General features: G+C 40.3%; 1 protein-coding gene across 1 annotated transcript in view; it reads left to right on the top strand.

The window, feature by feature from the left end:
* Nucleotides 1-569: 569 nt before the first annotated feature.
* SLC17A8 (solute carrier family 17 member 8) overlaps nt 570-17,933 on the top strand; it is a 32,866-nt gene continuing 15,502 nt past the window's right edge. Inside the window, exons 1-3 of the mRNA XM_027660597.1 lie at nt 570-979; nt 8,096-8,348; nt 12,964-13,082. Of these exons, the coding sequence (XP_027516398.1) occupies nt 837-979; nt 8,096-8,348; nt 12,964-13,082 (515 nt within the window). The 5' untranslated portion in view covers nt 570-836. The remainder of the gene's footprint in view (nt 980-8,095; nt 8,349-12,963; nt 13,083-17,933) is intronic.

Below are 17,933 nucleotides of genomic sequence, written 5' to 3'. Positions count from 1 at the left end.
AGTCACATGGAGTTGGACTGGTTCACCTCTTTGAGCCACGCTGTGTTTCAAAAATGTAATTGATTTAATTTATAGCTAGAATTCCATTGGTTATTTAAACAGCTTTGCACCAATGTACCTCTGCATCTATCTGCCCAAGGGCCCAGTAACATCAATAATAAATGACCAGGCTGGGGAAGGCAAGTTTGGGTTCAAACCAGCAGGTGCATTGGGGTGAGGGGGCTCCCCTGGGTGGGGGGTACACAGTGAACGAGAACTGTAGCTTGCAATAATTCCCTCCCTGCAGAAAGGACTCATAAATGTTTAATAAACTTCTGGCCCTTGCCATAGATGAGGTCTTATTAATGAACTGGAGTGGCTTGAGGACAGGTATTGTGTCCGTTACTATAGCACCACCTTGCACAGGATCTCGGCATGAAAGAGGCAGGGGAGGGAGGGAAGGAGAGAGGGAGGGATGCACTGAGGATGAGCCCCAGCCAGCCAGCCTGAGGTTCGCCTGTGGAGCAGGCAGCCCATCCTGCCCAGGGACACTGGCCCTCAGCAGCACCTCCAGCTCCCCAGCTGCAGCCCCCAGACGAACTGACCCCGTACAGGTACCGAGCGTGCACAGATGCACAGCCGAGCTGCTGCAAGTGCAACGCCGAGTCCCTGAGTGCTTCTGAGGGGGCTTCGCTCCAGAGCTTTGCCCTTCTGGATTTGGAAGATCTGGTTTGATTTTTTAATTTTTTTTTCTTCCATGCTCCTTTCTTGAGCAACTGGTTGGTATTGCAGAGGTCACGAAGGGGACCTGTGGAGGCTCCTGAATCTGGCATCGGGAAATATGACAGCAGAAGTGAATGCTTGTTGACATAAGGGATTTACTGAAGAAGAAAGACAAAATGCCTTTCAAAGGGCTCGGTTCATTGAAAGAAAGATTTTTTAACCCAGGAAAGGAAAAGGTGAAGAACACCATTAGTGACTCGCTGGGGAATCTGAGAAGGTAAAATCCAACAGAAAATTCCCAGATGGGTCCATTACTTCAATCTATTAAGGAAAATGCAGTACAGAAAAACGTATAAACATGAAACAGAATTTAGAGTTGTAAAATTAATATCTGAGTTTAGAGGGTGAGACACCTTACTGTAAGACAGAAGATGTAGAAGGAGCACTGTTACAACAGCATATGACTATAGATCATAGAATATTTATATTAAACAAAAAAAGGTGAAAATAAGTTATGAAATAATGTTGTAATATTACAATGAGCTTGAAAAACTGTTTAATTAAAAACTTTTAAATAATTACATATGAATAATTCTGTAGTTTAGCATGCATGAGAAAAAGTAATGATTTAATGGGAATTAACACTCCCAAATGATGCCACTCCTGAATGGCATCTTGACTTAATGTTCCTAAATTACAGGTTTTGGGGTTTTTTAAATCTTGTTCTGAGTCAGTAAGAGAAAATATATTAAATAGAGATGTGTACGTGTGTGTTTATTGAGACTAGCAAATTAGAGAAAGAAAAAGGAGAAGCAGCTGTTTGCTAGTAAAAAGATAGAAAAGATTAAAGATTTTCATCTTAATCTGACAGTTTTATGAAACAAGAAATGGAGGATTTTTATTTTTAGATAGATGAAAATCTGATGTAACAAATGACCAGTTTCATAAAGGGAAAGAGATTTCTCATTTAAATGGAAGATTATTTCTCTTAGTAATGGCCACTGACAACACTTATTTAATCAATAAATGAGAGCCAGAGGGTTCAGTGGCATTTCTTGCATGCTTGATGTTAAGTGTTTTAAATCTTTGTGTGGATCAGGACAACATTTGAACTGAAGGTGTTTCTAGTGACTGAATTGTATTTGCTTTCCTATCCATCCCTTTACCTTCTTTTAGGAGTGCTATTTTGACTCAAGATACAGTTCTTGGCACATATAAACATGCTTCTGATAACAAGAAAATGTGTAATAATTTACATATACTATGCTGCAGAACATACATGCAAGAGAATAAGAAAGTACACTTTTAAGAGATGCATAATAAGAACTGGTAGATTGCCAGTTACTCTACTTCTGTATTATGTGAAAAAGTATTTGTGTTCTACACAGTTTCTACTTAACTTTTTGTTTTTTCATTTACGATGTTACAGATGAAGTCTGACATTTTGATTTTTTTACCTTTACAATACTCTACAGTAATTCCAGGGAATCAGTTTTTCTTTAAGAACATTAGATTAAGTCACTTACTCAATGATAAATTTTCTTTGCTGTGGACTCTGCTGACCAAATTTGACCAAAACCATGTAGGGTTTCTATCTAATGAGTATGTGATGTGGCAGTACACTGAGTTCACTTTAAATTATCCAGATTATTCTCCTCTTGTAACCACGTATCAAGGATATCATGCTGGTTTCCTACACAGTTGATAAGTACTGACATCCAACTTCAGCAATACTGCTACTGAATCAAATTAAATCTAATACCAATTGAGATACAAGACAGTTTGTAAACTTAATTATTTTCTGTTTTAAACATACATATCCTAGTGCCTTCCTTAGATGAACTAGCCAGCAGAGGAAATAATCCAAACTCTGAAGTCTTTTTTACTATGTTTGCAGTCAGATCTAAGTAATAATTGCTGCAACTTTAGCTTGAAGGAAATACGCAGTCATATTTGAAGGTTTCTGTAAACAAATGAAACAGGCACGTTTTTAACTTGAACTCCATTCTCTACAGCTTAGTTTGCAAATGAGAGCATACACTTGTGTTTTTACATGGTGGTGCCTGTACATACGTATCAGCTGCAACCTTGACTTTGCTCTTTATCCAATCCAATTTGCTTTAATTTGGTGTAAATCAGCAAAGAATTTGGTTTCTCTTCTATCATTTGATAGATGACGAATTATATTAATGCGTATTCTTGATTAGGCCATGCGGTGTGATTTCACTGACTGCAGTGTGTTGATGTGGGGTCAAAACTAGCAAAGTGGATAGAAAAATGCTTTTTAGCTTTGGTAAATATGACCATTCTGTGCCTTCCCACCATGTTTCCTCTGTCTTGCAAACAACAGAGCAGATCCAGAAGCTGGTACCTGGCAAAAGCAGCTGCCAGACACCGGCTGCTGCATAGTGATTGTCCGCAGTCGAGCTCAAGTGCTAAAGTGCAGGCAGCATAAAGTGACTCACTGGCCTCCTCACAGGTGTGCAACAACCTCAAATTATTTTGTGAGTGCTGCAAAATAAGTCTGTTCACAGGAGGTGATTTTAGGGTGTCTGGATCCTGGAAGGGAGCAGGGGAGACTCAAGAGACATCCTTTCTTTAGGCCTTTGGCAGCAGTTTCATTTTGTGAGGTCTTAGAAGATGTTCTAGAAAATGTTTTAAGTGTTTTGTATAAAATATTTTTAATGCAAAAAAAATTTTTTTGTGTTAAGTATATACAGTGAGGAAGCAAAAAAAGAATAAAATTTGAGGATTCAAGGCTTGGGTGGATGAATATCAGAGCTGTGGCTCTGTAAACCTTATGTTCCCCAAAAAAGAAATCCTTTCATGCAGAGCTTCTTGGCAGGCGCAAACACCTTGGTCCTTCTGTGAACTTAGTGCAGTCAAAGAAAAAGTCATGAACTGAAGTAAAATCTTAGGCTCTCCCTGCTTAAGGATTTCAGGAGTCTTGGACCAGCTAAAGGCAACTGTGGGGTTACTGGTGAAGTGGGAAGTGACTAAGTGGGTTTACATCTAAATAATATCACTTTTGATGTGTAAAGTCATATAGGCCATGTCACACGGATGCTGTATGAAGTCTGGGCCCTGATAGGTGTAACTCTGGCTGCTGCAGATGTCGCTTGGTGGATTAGCCTAAATTACTAAAAGCTGCAACTTGAAGGTGAATGATACACCCTTGCATCAGGCAAGGCTTCTCTGGCTGCACTGGACTCTCAAATTTTCCCTTTGCGTACAAGTAGAGAGAGAGTTTAGTGCCTTCCAGACCACTGTGAGCACAGTGTGGGGGGGCCAGATTCAGCTGATTTTTGAGCTGTGTGAGGTGTCTTGTGCAACAGGGTTAGAGCAAGGGCACAATGCACACGTGTGGCACTGCGGCACCCAAAGGGCATCCATCCCTTCAGTGCACTGAAACTGTGCTGAGGAGAAACTGCAAGGTTGCCCTGCAGCCTGGGAGATGCAGCCCCTCGGTGTTTGAGACATGCCATGAGTTTCATGGAAATACTATGCAGAAACCAGCAAGAGAGGTCCCATGGATTGAATAAGTTAAGAGAGTTTGCCTGCCTGTACTGGGATTTGGTACCAGTGCGTCAATTCCTGGATTTGGTACCAGTGTGTCAATTCCTGGATTTGGTATGGAAAATTATCACCTGGGCAAATCCCTGAGGAGTAAATAAGGTCTCAGAAGTTTTCTATTTGCTTTTGAATAAATGATGTTTTTCAGTAATCAGTGTATAGGTTTCTGAAGTTATGCAGGGATCATCATAATTACTGAATTTGTAGATGTGAGGTTTGAGTATTGTGTAGCATGGTACTCCAGGTACCTGTGAAAGACTACAATATCTGATGAAATCTGTTCTCGAGTCTGTTTTAACACATCGCAAATATTAACATTTGCCTGTTATTGTAAAATTGATGAGTTTTTAATCCAACTAAATTAAATCGTATGATTCTAATCTACCTACTTTATCAATAGAAGAAAGAACTAACTCCTAGGCTAAAAATCCCATAAATACAGGTTGTCAAATGTAGATGAGCTCTAGGGATTTTATTTATTACTGATAAGAATTTTTGAAATGTCTTTAATTCTTTCAAAGTTCTGTATATGCCAGAGTAGCCATTCAAAAAAGAAAAGAAATGTTGCATACAGTAATTATGATGTTTGGGCACAGAACATGGATGCAGATATCTTCAAATAGCTTAGCTCTTCTTAGTTGCCAAGTATTGTATGTTTGATGAAAAAGGGGAAAATCATACATCTAAGGAGCGAACATTTCCTGCGCAGTACAGTGCTCTTCTGCATGAGGCAGGTAATTACAGGACAGCACTGGATCTGAAGCAGTATTCTTCTAAATCACTGGTGAAAGTTTTCAGTGACACTACCAAAATATATGGATCAATTGGAAGATATATTATTCATCTTTTCATGGGGTTGCCATATCTTCATTATATACCTGTTCAATACAATAAAACCAAAAGCTAGGTCAGACACTGGCTCTGTGAGTGTCTGCACTGCTCTAATGCCTATGTTTTTGGAGTGCTATTGCAAAATAGTTTTCTCCAAAACAAATCTGCTATAAAGGGCTTAGCATTAATCTTTGGGGGTATAAAATATATTGTATATATTTGGTGTCATGGATCAGTGCTCAACTTGCCTCCATTAATTAGTCAAATACAACAGCAAAGCAATCAATTTTCCTGTAGAGACAATATTGGTCCATAGTGTTAGTCTTAGCTCACCACTTTCTGCACTGAATTTGGAGCAGAAGGATGTTTTCATGCCTATCTGAATTGACAGCCAGCTGAAAACATCCAGTTCAGAACAGATGTTTTGTCTTTGCATGATGTGTCTATTCTTTGCCAGCTGCCCAAAATAATGAACCAATTAAAGAGCCCAGTAAAGGTACAAAAATTTAAAAGTTGTGCTTTGATTTTATTCAGTCAATATCTTAGATTATTTTAGAGGAAGACAACTAATTTATTTCTTTCAGTTTGTTAATAACACTTTTGAGATGACAACAGCTGTTAAAAATATTTATTCAATTGTCTTTTCACTTCCAGATGTCTTTATTTTTGATATTTCATTCTGTTTACATCTACCTATATTAACACATAGAGCATGGAATATATGGTGTCTCCTTTTTAAAGTGCCTGACTGCATTACTCTCTGTACTTTCATTTCACTAACAAATGCTGTTTCCCTGCCAGTGAATCATAAGTTCTCAATCACCCTCAATAACACCACAGCAATATCATGTTTCCTGTGTTATCTTGCATTAATGCAAAGTCTGCTCCAGCCTGACCATGAGCTAATGATTACTTTGCAGTGAGCACTGGTTTGAGAAAGGGATCAAATCAAATAATTATGGGAGTTCCTTTTTGACCCCAAACACTGGGATTCTAGTGTTTCTTGAAAATGTGAGCTGACAGCCTGTAAAATGCTTTTTTTCTTTTTGCTAAGACTAAGGCTGAAGTAATGGTTTTATGGTATGTAAAAGGGAATAATGTAGCAAATGATGCACCAGTTAGCTCTAAAGCCTAAAAATGACGAGATTTTTAAGTGGAACTTTATATTGGAAAGATATATTTAGGTCCACAAGAAGCTCCCCGGGAAGCTGTGCTCACCACCTATATTTGCAAACCCTTTAGTACAGAGTACTAACTATTAGATTATGGGTAGTACATTAGACAATAACTGGACAAACCTGTGATTAAACCAACCCAAAAAACCCAACCAGCTACCGTGTAAATAAGTCAGGTGTAACCCATCCATGTATGGTCTGTCAATATTTCTTTATAGTCTATTTTTATTTGGAAAACCAAAGTGCCTTAGATTTAAAATGCACTCAGCTGGATGTGTGAAAGAAGGAAGTAAGTTATTCCTTATCAGAAAAGAGTGAATGAAATAATTTCCTCATATTATATGGGAAGCTGGGCTTCCTTTAGATTAACTAACTGTTCCTGTTTTCACAGTACTCCATGTAATTTCATGGCAGACACAAAAGGAGCTGGATTCCGAGCTCACTTCTTCAAAGTGATGCCAAAACTGAAAGGCCTCCCTTAGCAAACACTTAACATTAAGATAGTGGATAGTGTTTAGTGGGCTAGTCATGTATTCATGGCCAGTCATGTCCTTAAGAGTTTCAGTATGTCAGAAAACCCATATCCTGCATTTAAAACAAACGCTTGGAAAGTTAATGTTAGGAAAGGAATTATCTAGCTCTGATCTGGGAGGGTGTGTTCAGTTCTTTCACACCTCACCTTTTCTACTAGAGATTTTCCACAGTCCCTGCAACATGATGTTAATAACCCTAATCAGACTGGGAGACCAAATTAATTTTTAATTGCACTATCATGCAATTCCAGATTCCATGGAAATGCCAATTTTTTAATATTAATCTCTCAGCTACATTGCTTGTAGGACTAGTAAAGGCTGGGTATGCAAAGCTGGAGGAGCTGCACTCCTATGCTAGCAACTGGTGGGAAACCTCTCACAGGCTGATATAGCTGAGTGCCATTTGCTCCTATTCTGAGTAAATGGGGGAGCTTCCATCCCTGGCACCTTCCTTCCCAGTTCCTCCCAGCTGCACTGCAGTTGCCACACCAAATTTGATCCCAGGCAAAACTGTTTCAGCCTCCACTGCTGAGAAATGGTGAATCAACAACCCAGAAAACCCCTGACTTCCTTCGGATCTCATTTAACAGTGAGTGTTTTACACAAAGGGCAATATGTTCAACAATAGGAGTTGCATTGATTCACTGTACAGTGGCCTAAGTCCTTGTGGTGAGAGCGACGTTTCAGAGAAGGGGGAACATGTGGTTTCAAATCCTTTTGGGAAGAGAAAGTCTGAGCCTGTCTCTTCTACATCTTAAGCGGGAGCTCTGATAGCAGAGACCAGAGACTTTTTTCCTCTGCAGTACAGCCTTGATTTTTGTCTCACAGGAGAAAACAAATTCCAAGATATTTTGGGCTGAGCAAAACCACTATTTGTGTTGTGTTTACCCTTTTCTTGAAATCTACTGGCACCTTGTATTAGTAGATCTAATTGGAACTTATGGTTAATTTTGTCATATGTATACTTGTCTAAGAACTGGTGGAATTCATCACAACTGACCTCCCTTTAGTTCTCATAGTTATGCTCATGAATAGCCTGTGAACATTTCTGCAGCTAGTTGTCTGGCTAGATGGCTCAGATTTACAAACTTCAGAGGTCATTCATGGAGAAGTGTAGTCTCAGCACTAGCCCAGCACTAACTCATCATACCCCCAAGAGACAAGTGCCTCTCAAGGAGATGAGTTAGCAGGTGACTGGAGCACGTAACTGTCAATCCACATTTCAGCAAATTTTACTGAGACAGTAAAGTATTTTCAATTTTTCTTTCTTCATCCATTTAGGAAAATCGACGGCATCAATGTAGAGGAGGATCACATTGAGCTGACAGAAGAGGGGCAGCCTGTGCAGGCAAGCACCCGCAAGCCAGCGCTGTGTGAATGCTACTGCTGTGGGCTGCCCAAGCGCTACATCATTGCCATCATGAGCGGTTTGGGCTTTTGCATCTCCTTTGGAATTAGGTGCAACCTAGGTGTTGCCATTGTGGAAATGGTGAACAACAGCACTGTTTATGTCAATGGGAAACCAGAGCTGCAGGTGAGAAAGTATCTTTCTTTCACTCTTCTGAGCAGATCCCACTGCAAAATCGTTGAAGTGCCACATAGTGAAATAGTGTGGCAAAAATCTGAGGGAGGGAGATACGTGAGTCTCGATTCACGTAGATGTGCAAGTACTTAATTCCTATGTATGTGATGAAGTCACATTAAAAATCTGTAAAATCATAGAATCATAGATTCAGCCGGGTTGGAAGGGACCTCTGAGGTCATCAAGTCCAACCCTTCCACTACTGCTGTGGTTACTAGACCATGGCACTAAGTGCCACATCCAGTCTCATCTTAAAAACCTCCAGAGACGGAGAATCCACTACTTCCCTGGGCAGCCCATTCCAATGCCTGATTACCCTTTCTGTAAAGAATTTCTTCCTAATATCTAACCCAAACCTCCCCTGGCACAGCTTAAGACCATGCCCCCTTGTCCTACTGATAGCTACCTGGGAGAAGAGACCAACCCCCACCTGGCTACAGCCTCCTTCCACAGAGTTGTAGAGAGTGAGGAGGTCTCCCCTGAGCCTCCTCTTCTCCAGGCTGAACAGCCCCAGCTCCCTCAGCCTCTCCTCATAGAACTTGTGCTTGAGTCCCTTCACCAGCCTACTTGCTCTCCTCTGGACCTGCTCCAGGACCTCAATATCCTTCCTGAACTGAGGGGCCTAGAACTGGACACAGTACTTGAGGTGTGACCTCACCAGTGCTGAGTACAGGGGAAGAATCACTTCCTTGGACCTGTTGGCCACACTGTTCCTGATCCAGGCCAGGATGCCATTGGCCTTCTTGGCCACCTGGGCACACTGCTGGCTCATGTTCAGCTTCTTGTCAATCCACAATTCCCAGGTCCCTTTTCTGCCTAGCTACTCTCCAGCCACTCTGTCCCCAGCCTGTAGCACTGCCAGGGGTTTTTGTGGCCCAAGTAGAGAACCCAGCACTTGGCCTTATTGAACCTCATCTCATTGGAATCAGCCCAACTCTCCAGTCTGTCCAGGTCCTTCTGCAGAGCCCTCCTGCCTTCCAGCTGATTGACATTCCCCTCCAACTTAGTGTAATTTGCAAATTGCTGATCTGAGGATTTGCAATGTCATAGAGAGGATGTAAGTAGCAGAAAGGAGAACTGAATTGGCTTGCATGTCTACCAGGTCCCTGATTTTTCAGTTATCGACAGATTTTGCTGTGGTGGCAGAAGCTTTTACTATGTAATATCTCTCATGGAAACATGCTCTGATGCTGCTACCAGAGGAATTATTAGTTGTTTTATTATTAGTAGGGCTGCACCCACTCTATTGAGATCAGTGGATAGTTTTCCAGATCTTAAAGCAGTCACAGGCGATAGGGCATGGGGTTATCAACAGTGTGCACTGCTGCCTAGAGGTGATTCAGAGCTAGGTACCAAGATATTTTCAAATTTGCAGTAGATGGCATGTGGTCCACAGCAGATGCTTACATATCTTTATCAATGCACCCAAGGAACTGGAGGTTCAATTCATACCTTAGTTTTGCCTGTCCTGTCTTGGTATATGGCTGTGATATCATGAGTCTCCTAATGGACTTTATAAACTTGAATCTTTACATTTGCTCTACTTGCTGACTTATTTTTTGATATCTTTTTAATATTTTTGTCCTAACAAATTCACACGAATATTGACTCTTGAATGAAATGCTGTGCAATTATTCATCAGCTTTTCTTCCAGATATTTTAACTTTTGGTAAAGAAAAGTTCAGAACGCATCTATAGTAAATTACCAAAGTTAAAAGTACACCTGTCTCCATGACTCATGATGACAGGAGCTTTTGATCTGCAAAGATCAGAGATGATGCTTATGATTCTAGGACTGGAGTTTAAATGAATCTTCCTTCCCTTCCAGGGTCAGTCCTACAGTGTTTTACTCTCTCCTTCCTAGTTATCAAGCAGAGTATTTCTAATCAGACTCAATAAACCCCCAAAAGATTAACCAAAGTGAATGAAGAATTTCTTAGTGGGGAGCAGCTCTGTGGAAAGGGACCTAGGAGTCCTGGTAGACAACAAGACCAATATGAGAGGACAGGGTACTGCTGTGGTAATGAAAACCAATGGAATGCTGGGTTGCATCAGCAAGATCATCACCAGCATAGATAAAGAAGTCATTATCCCACTCTACTCAGTACTTGTCAGGCCACACCTGGAATACTGTGTTCAGTTTGGTCCCCCATGCACAAAATAGATGTAGACAGGCTGGAGAGCATCCGGAGAAGGGCCACAAAGATTAATAAAGGACTGGGAAGCCTGCCACGTGAGGAAAGGCTGAGGGGTCTGGGTTTGGTCACCTTGAGAAAAGAAAGCATAGAGGAGGCCTTATCATCACACTCCAGTATTTATTATTGTGTTTCTTTTGCCAAGAAAGAACGAAACAGACAGTCCTTGAGATCCACCTTCCAACCTGGTATTCCATGGTTCTACAATCCTAGTTCTTCCTCAGCTGCAGTTTCCTCTGACCAGCTCCTGCTTAGACTTGCTGCTCAATTTGTATTTACTCTTTATAATCCCTGCTCCCTGTGATCCTACTGGGATTTCACAGTTCTATACTTAACCCTGAAGCAAGAGAAAGGATGTGCCTGCATAGGTTGGGAGGCTCAGAAGAGGTAGTTTCAGGAAATTGGGATAAATTCCTTTCACAAGTCTAAACTTATACTGTTTGGGCATGACCATCTCCTGAATCAGAAACTTTTTCAATGTCACATAGTGTTTCTGCCTTCAGAAATTAACACTACCTAGAAACTCATCTGGAAATCCCCAGCAGAAAATTAGGTATTTATACAGAAGTGTAGCTCAACACAGGAAAGTGAGTCTCTTGTCAAAATGCATGTTGATGAGGAGGGAAAACATTTAGCCCTCTGTAAACATGTCTGGCTAATTAATGCCATCTTTCTCCCTGCAGGTCAAACAATGAGCTGGGTTTTAGTTTGTTTGTTTGGGAGAAAAAAGCAACTTACTGGGAAAAACTGTTCTTTTTACACGCAGAAAGTAATACCAAAAAATGAGATGTTAAGGTTTATCACCATAGTTGTCATTTCTCTGTGGTATTTTAGTGACAGTTTTAATCCTGAATCCAAAGGACATTTGTGCTGCTTCCTCAGATCATACTTAGCCACCTTTCCCTGCCATGTGATTAGCATGAAAATGATCATGAAGCAAAACATAGTGGGTTTTTATTGCTTGAAAAGAGTTCTTCAGAACTGAGGGCTCATTGAGAAAAACTTGACACTGACCTTACAGTTGTGTGTTTATACTGAGTCAGGCCCTTTCTGACCTCACAGAATGGAGGGCAGATCCACCTTCCTTTTCTTCACTTTCTCTATGTTTTGCCCTGGGATTTGGCTATCCCTCTTCTGAACAAGGTATGTCAAACAAGGTCATCAGAAAACAGGGAAATCCTTATTCAGGAAGAGCTTTGAGAAGACTGAAACTGCTTAGTATTCAAGTATGAGGAAAGCTCTTCTCTTGGCTGCAGGCATTTTTGTCTAGGAACCACCTATGACCAGCCTGTGGCTGACCTTTTGCATCCAAATCCAGCGCTACAAGTGGCATCACTTTTAATAAAAAAAAAAATAGTCAGTAGCTAGTGTTACCTAATTTTATTTTCAGATTTTCTTGTCTTCAGGTCTTATGTCCTTCACCCCCCACCTTCTCTGCTCCCGTGCCACTTAGTGCTGATTGTGGATGGTCAGAGTTTGGCCTGACAGGGAGAACTATAGATAAGTCTGACCAGAAGTTGAGTCCAAAGGACTTAAGCAACCTTGATAATCTTGGGAAAACAGATTGAAATCTAGTGATAACATCAGGCTAGAAATAAGGAAGGGTTCGTGTTGATAATTGGACTACAGGTATTGGATGAATCACTGGCACACAGGGATAATGGTCTGACTTACATTCCCAATACGATCAGTCCACCAGAACAATTGCTCAAGACCACCAGTGTTGGATATACTCTCAGTCTCCTGCTCTGACTTGCCATTGGAATGTGACTGGAGTCACCAGGAAAGGCAAGTCATCCTAAGGTTGAGAGATTCTGTGATAACAAAGTGTTGGAGCACAAGGTAGGTCACTAGAGGGAAAGAAGTGAAGAAGAACAAGCTGGGGAGCTTATGTACCAGAACAGTGGAAAACATGACTTACCAGTTTGCAGCACCTGATCACTGTTATTTTCATCTTAAAAGCAGGGAGTGTGAATGGCACTATAACACCTAGTGAGGTACCACTGAAAGGCTTCAGGTTCTTCTTACAGCTCTGAGCAGGCTCAAAAGCAAAGGTTTCAGGATGAAGCAGCCCAGGGGGAAGCAGCGGCAAGTGGCAAAGATGAAGGTCCACTGTTAACTACAATCTGGCTGAACCCTTTCCCCCTCTTATCCACTCAACTGAAAGCTAAGAAAAAAAGCAGCAATCTCAGATGGAAATCAGATATCCTTCTGCCTTAACTGGGGGTTTCAAGCTCAGCAACTCCAAACAACCAGTGTAAAGAGGCTGCCTTTATTTGGAGGATGGTGTGACTTCTGTGTGACTTCCAAACAATAGTTATCTTCCAGTGAGTATGCTTCATTTTACAGCATTTTTCCCATTTCCTTTAAAGACAGCCCAATTCAACTGGGATCCAGAGACCGTGGGACTCATTCATGGCTCTTTTTTCTGGGGTTACATTGTGACACAAATTCCAGGAGGGTTCATTGCAAACAAACTGGCTGCTAACAGGTAAGAAAAAAATAAGCAAAAAAATTAAGCTTTAGAGCCTGATGACTGTTTTACACTTCTGTTTAAACTATGATTAGCAAAATAGTGAATTAGTGTGTTTCAGAAATGCACATTTGAAACTGAATATGCAGTTTTTATGCCTATAATTAAAAATGAGACTCAATTTCCATTATAGGTCTATTGGTGATTCTTCCAATTTAGCTGGTTCATCTCAAATATTTATACGTTTCTTCTCTAAACAATAATGCTATCTGGAGAGTGTTAGGAAAATCACACCTAGTGCTTCAGATAATGGTTGTAGCATTTGTCTTTCAGAAATTACCTTAGTGCCTTTTAGCTAAACTTAACACCAAACAAGAATTTTCCAACAAAATCTGACCTTTCTGCTTTAAAAATTCCATGTGGACTGAAGCATGAAGGAATTGCAGAGCTATTTGTGTTCTGAAGCCACAAATCTATCCTAGTGCACACAAACATCCTGGACATGGCTGGATCCAGTACTGACTGTAATTAGGATTGCATAGAACTTGTAATAGAGCCTCATGATTTCTGTTTGGTGACCTTTGAGCATCTATACAGATTTCTTTTACGATCAATGTGTTTGTCAGCTGATTTGTTTTATTTTATTTAAATTCAACTGCTTTAGAAAATGTGAGTAAGAAAAGTGGTTAATTTTGTCAACAGTAACTTTGGGTTTGGGCTTTACTTCAAAAAGTCTTAAGAACTTGGAACATGATCTCTCAGAGGAGAGAGGGAGGTTATCTGAAGACAGCTGGTTATGAATGAGCTCATGAGATGTGCATGTTTGGGGCATTTGGGATTTTTAGATTAAAAAACCAAGATGATTGATACTAATTTCATTCTCTGCAAACAAGATGCGATTTAGCTAAAAACACTGTCAGAATTGGAAAAGTCTTTAGCACCATTTATATGTTGTTTTTCCCCAAATCAAAGTACTTTGCTCTGCATTCTGTAAAGAGCTATAGGGGTTACAAGACTGTCTGGATGTTCTTCCCACCATATATCCTTGCAGAAATTACTCGAGAACAGAGTCATCCCATAGAATTACCCAAACTGTTCAGTTCCGAATCCCCTCTGTCCATAACCAAAAGTTACTGAGTTCAGTTTGCACTGCTTCTTCAACACTGTTAGTATCCTCAATTATTAATTTCTCTACCACGTAATAATGCCCAAACAGAGTATTTTTCCATCTGACAAATAAGACAAACAAATTAGCTAAGCTTAATAATTTCCCCAGCCTTTCTAGTCTTGCCACCAGCTTTTGCAGCAGAAGGGCTTCAAAACACAGATGTACACACTGTGGTTGAATAATTCAGCATATTATTAGTTTGGCTTTTGTTTCCTTAATTTACTTGGAAACAGTACAATCAACCATGTTTACACTGTAACTCAATGTATTCCATCAGCAGACTACTTCCTTAAGTGCATGTTTCCAACTCAATCTAATGCTCTACTACAACTGGATTTAGGAGTAGAATTTGCTGAGGAACAAAAATAGCTCAAAAGCTGAGCTGGAAGAGAATTTCTGCTTGCAGTAATAGGATTCATAGGTCTGGCTAAGTCCATGTTTTTCCTTTATACCTTGTTTACCCAACCAATTTCAGCTTAGGTAGATTCACCAGTGGTGCCAAGTTGTTGTTTCAGAGGGGTTATTTGCTAAGACACGGGATAGGGAAACAGCAGTTCTGAGGCCAGTGAACCCACCATCTCTAGAAAGACAAATGCTGTCTTTTGTCTTATCTGTACTCTGGAACTGAGATTCTATCCTACTAGTGACCTTGCAGATTTAGGCAAAGGCTCTTTTGTCACCTGTTTAAACCGTGCAACCTTGAATACACATGGATGCCTCCATCCCAGGCAATTCTCTATTGGACATAATTATCTGTAATAATGTAGGATTCAAATGGATCTCAGAATAGCTGAAAATATTGAGTGCTTTATGGGTTTGCAGCAAAACCATCTAACACTATATAATTTACTCTATACATTGATCCAAATTGATGTGGGTCAGCATTCCACCAAAAAGTTCATGAATCATTTAGTGACACCATCCCTTTGACTTGCCGCTTATCCTCAAACATGCGACCAAATGTAATTTCATCATTGTTTGGTGTGTACATGAAAGACAAGGCACCCCTTGATGTTGGTGTTCAGTAAGAGCACCCTGCTGGGCAGAGGAGTGTGTTGCTGAAGAAGTCCGTTTTGATCCCAAAGAGGCCTGAGGATCATGGTAGTCAGGAGAGAAGAATATGTGAATGAAGTGAAAAGAAACTGGAATATTTTTAATCAAGGTGGAGACCAACTTCTTTGGGATAAATGGCAGTGAACTGCTGAAAAGGTGCTGCCTCTTTGTGGAAACAACACTCAGCCTTTTAAATAGTAGCAGAAGAGTGACTCAGTATAAATGAAGCATTTATAACCCAGGCATATTAACAGCTGGTGTTAAAAGAAGTAGCAGAGTTTGGAAACTCAGTCTTCAGAGCTACCTGTTTGGATAATTAAACACATTCTCTTTCTCGCAGTTTATTCTTTCACATGTGTATTAATTTACATGATTTGCTGTAGTTCCATGAGTCAATAGCATTATGATAAAAGACCTGATATTTCTATTAGTGGTAAGAAAGCAAGGTGCAAAAGTCTTTTCTTCACTGATCATAATAGATAAGTAATACTTATTTCTCAGTTAAACGTTTACTTGGCTTTGAAAGTAATCTTCTCCATGTCAAGATATGACTGTGGCCTTTTTATTCTAGTTCATATTTTCAGATTGGTTTCTATACAGTTCCCTTGTCACTTCTCTCTGCCAGCCCGCTCAGCCTCTTTGCTGTTGTGCTCATCTGTTTAGTGCTTTCTTGTCACTGAGGTAGAGAGTTGGTTTTGTCAATAGGTGTAGAGAATTTAGATAAAACAGTGTTGATCTCTGACTGTAGATTCCTCACACTGTAATACTACCATTAATCCTACAGCAAATACTAAGACTAGAAAAAAAAATGAAATCACGTATATTTCCTGTGAATAAGTTTTCAAAAAGAGACTGAAAGTCAAACAATTGAAATCCTTATTAAAAAAAAAAATAAAATAAAAGAGAAATTTAAACAAAAAGTTTTAAAAATTTATAAATATTTAGAAGTGGAACATGATAAAGAGTTATCTGTAATAATATTTTTTTATGTCTTTGCCAGAAAAAATCAAAATGGAGAGAAATACTGCCATTGTCCAAACCACAAGATTTCTTATCAAATATCTGTCTAATATGATTCATGTATCAGAATGAAGCTTAACTTGTCTTCCTGAAATGCCACACACATAACAAGACAATTCAAAGCTTATTGAGCATCACTGAATTTGAGTGGTTTGAAAAACAAACATGAACTACAGTTCACAAACAGCAGCATGCTGGTAGCTAATAGTGTTGCTAGGAATTGAGAGCCCTGAACAAAACAGGCTGCTTTATTCCCAGGGTGTCGCCTTGAGTCTTGGAGCAAGGCAGAGCAGCTTTGGGTTGATGTCCCATGTTCTTGTGCTGTGATCTACAGGGCCACCAACTGCTGCAACTTTCTAACTGCAGAATAAAAGGTCTCCCATACAAAGGCTGTCCACAGAGAGCCAGGCATGGCTGCTTGCAATTGCAGACAACACAAAGAAGACAGTAAACTACTGAAGATTAATAGTAATCCACTCAATTTAAATGGTGCTTGGCAATTGTGGAGAACTCTGACTGCCAGTTCTGATATTTTTCAGTGCTGTAACAGGATCTCAGAGGGGATCCTCATGTATATCAACTTCCACAGACGCTATAGTAATGAACTCCTAATGTTCAGAGCACTCATGACACAGCTATTGAATGAACCCCATTCATTGCACAGAAAGGAAACCTGAGGCTTCGCTCAGCCAGATATGAAGATATGTGAAATCTAATCAAGCAAGTACAGCTCATTCCTACTAATGGTAGTCATTTCAGTGATGGTTCCATCTGGTTTTTCCCAGCCTCTTTCTTGGTTTCCAGTGATTTTTTTCATGGTGCAGCAGTCTCATTTTTCAAATTAACTTCCCAGATGTTCTTTCTGGGCACAAGCTGGGAACCCAGGGATACTCCTCCCTTGCATTGCAGCATCAGTGCCTGGCAAACCCAGAGCCTCTGCCATACTGAAACGACCGTCTTGTAGTCCAGCTGTCTTCCATGTCTAGTGTCACTGTTGTTTATTATTGACACTGGGCACTAAGTGTGCACCACTCTTCAGTTAAATACAGGAAAGCCCATGTCCATGTAGGGAAAAGCTCACACAGACTGTGGTGAGTGCAGCAGACACGGCTTTGAATGCTACCCTAGGAACCTCTGTGTAGCCTGCACTTTCAGGACTGCTGCTTGCATTCATTACCATTACACAGAGGTTTCTCCTGCCTGTTTCTCTAACAGGTGTTAACCTTTGGGAGGCTGCAAATGATTTCCCAAAGGTGCTGAGCCCTAGGTACATTTAGATTCTCAACTGACTTAATGCCCAGCTGCAGCAAGTGCTCTTCCCAAGCAGGGTAACAAAATGTTTATATCACATTTTTCCCAGAATTTGTCTTATAGAAATGTCCCTTCTATGTCATAGTCATAAAGGACATTTGTATCTGTTATTTAGAGAAGTGATGTTGGAAAGGAATTGATCTTAAGCAGCCCTGTTACCCATTCTAGCAGTAGCAAGTGGAACTAACCAGCACACTCCCATGTTCAGAGGCACTTAAACCAGGCCTTACCTAATTTAAGTTAAACCCTCTTGTTACAACAGAATTTAAGTACTTCCTGGGATAACAATACTTCTCTCAGGTTAGGATTCATATAAA

The sequence above is a fragment of the Corapipo altera genome, unplaced genomic scaffold (genome assembly GCF_003945725.1).
Source record: "Corapipo altera isolate COAL_440 unplaced genomic scaffold, ASM394572v1 1, whole genome shotgun sequence".
Lineage (NCBI taxonomy): Eukaryota > Metazoa > Chordata > Aves > Passeriformes > Pipridae > Corapipo > Corapipo altera.
The sequence above is the reverse complement of the archived record's forward strand: the minus strand, read 5'-3'. Positions and strand labels throughout refer to the sequence as shown.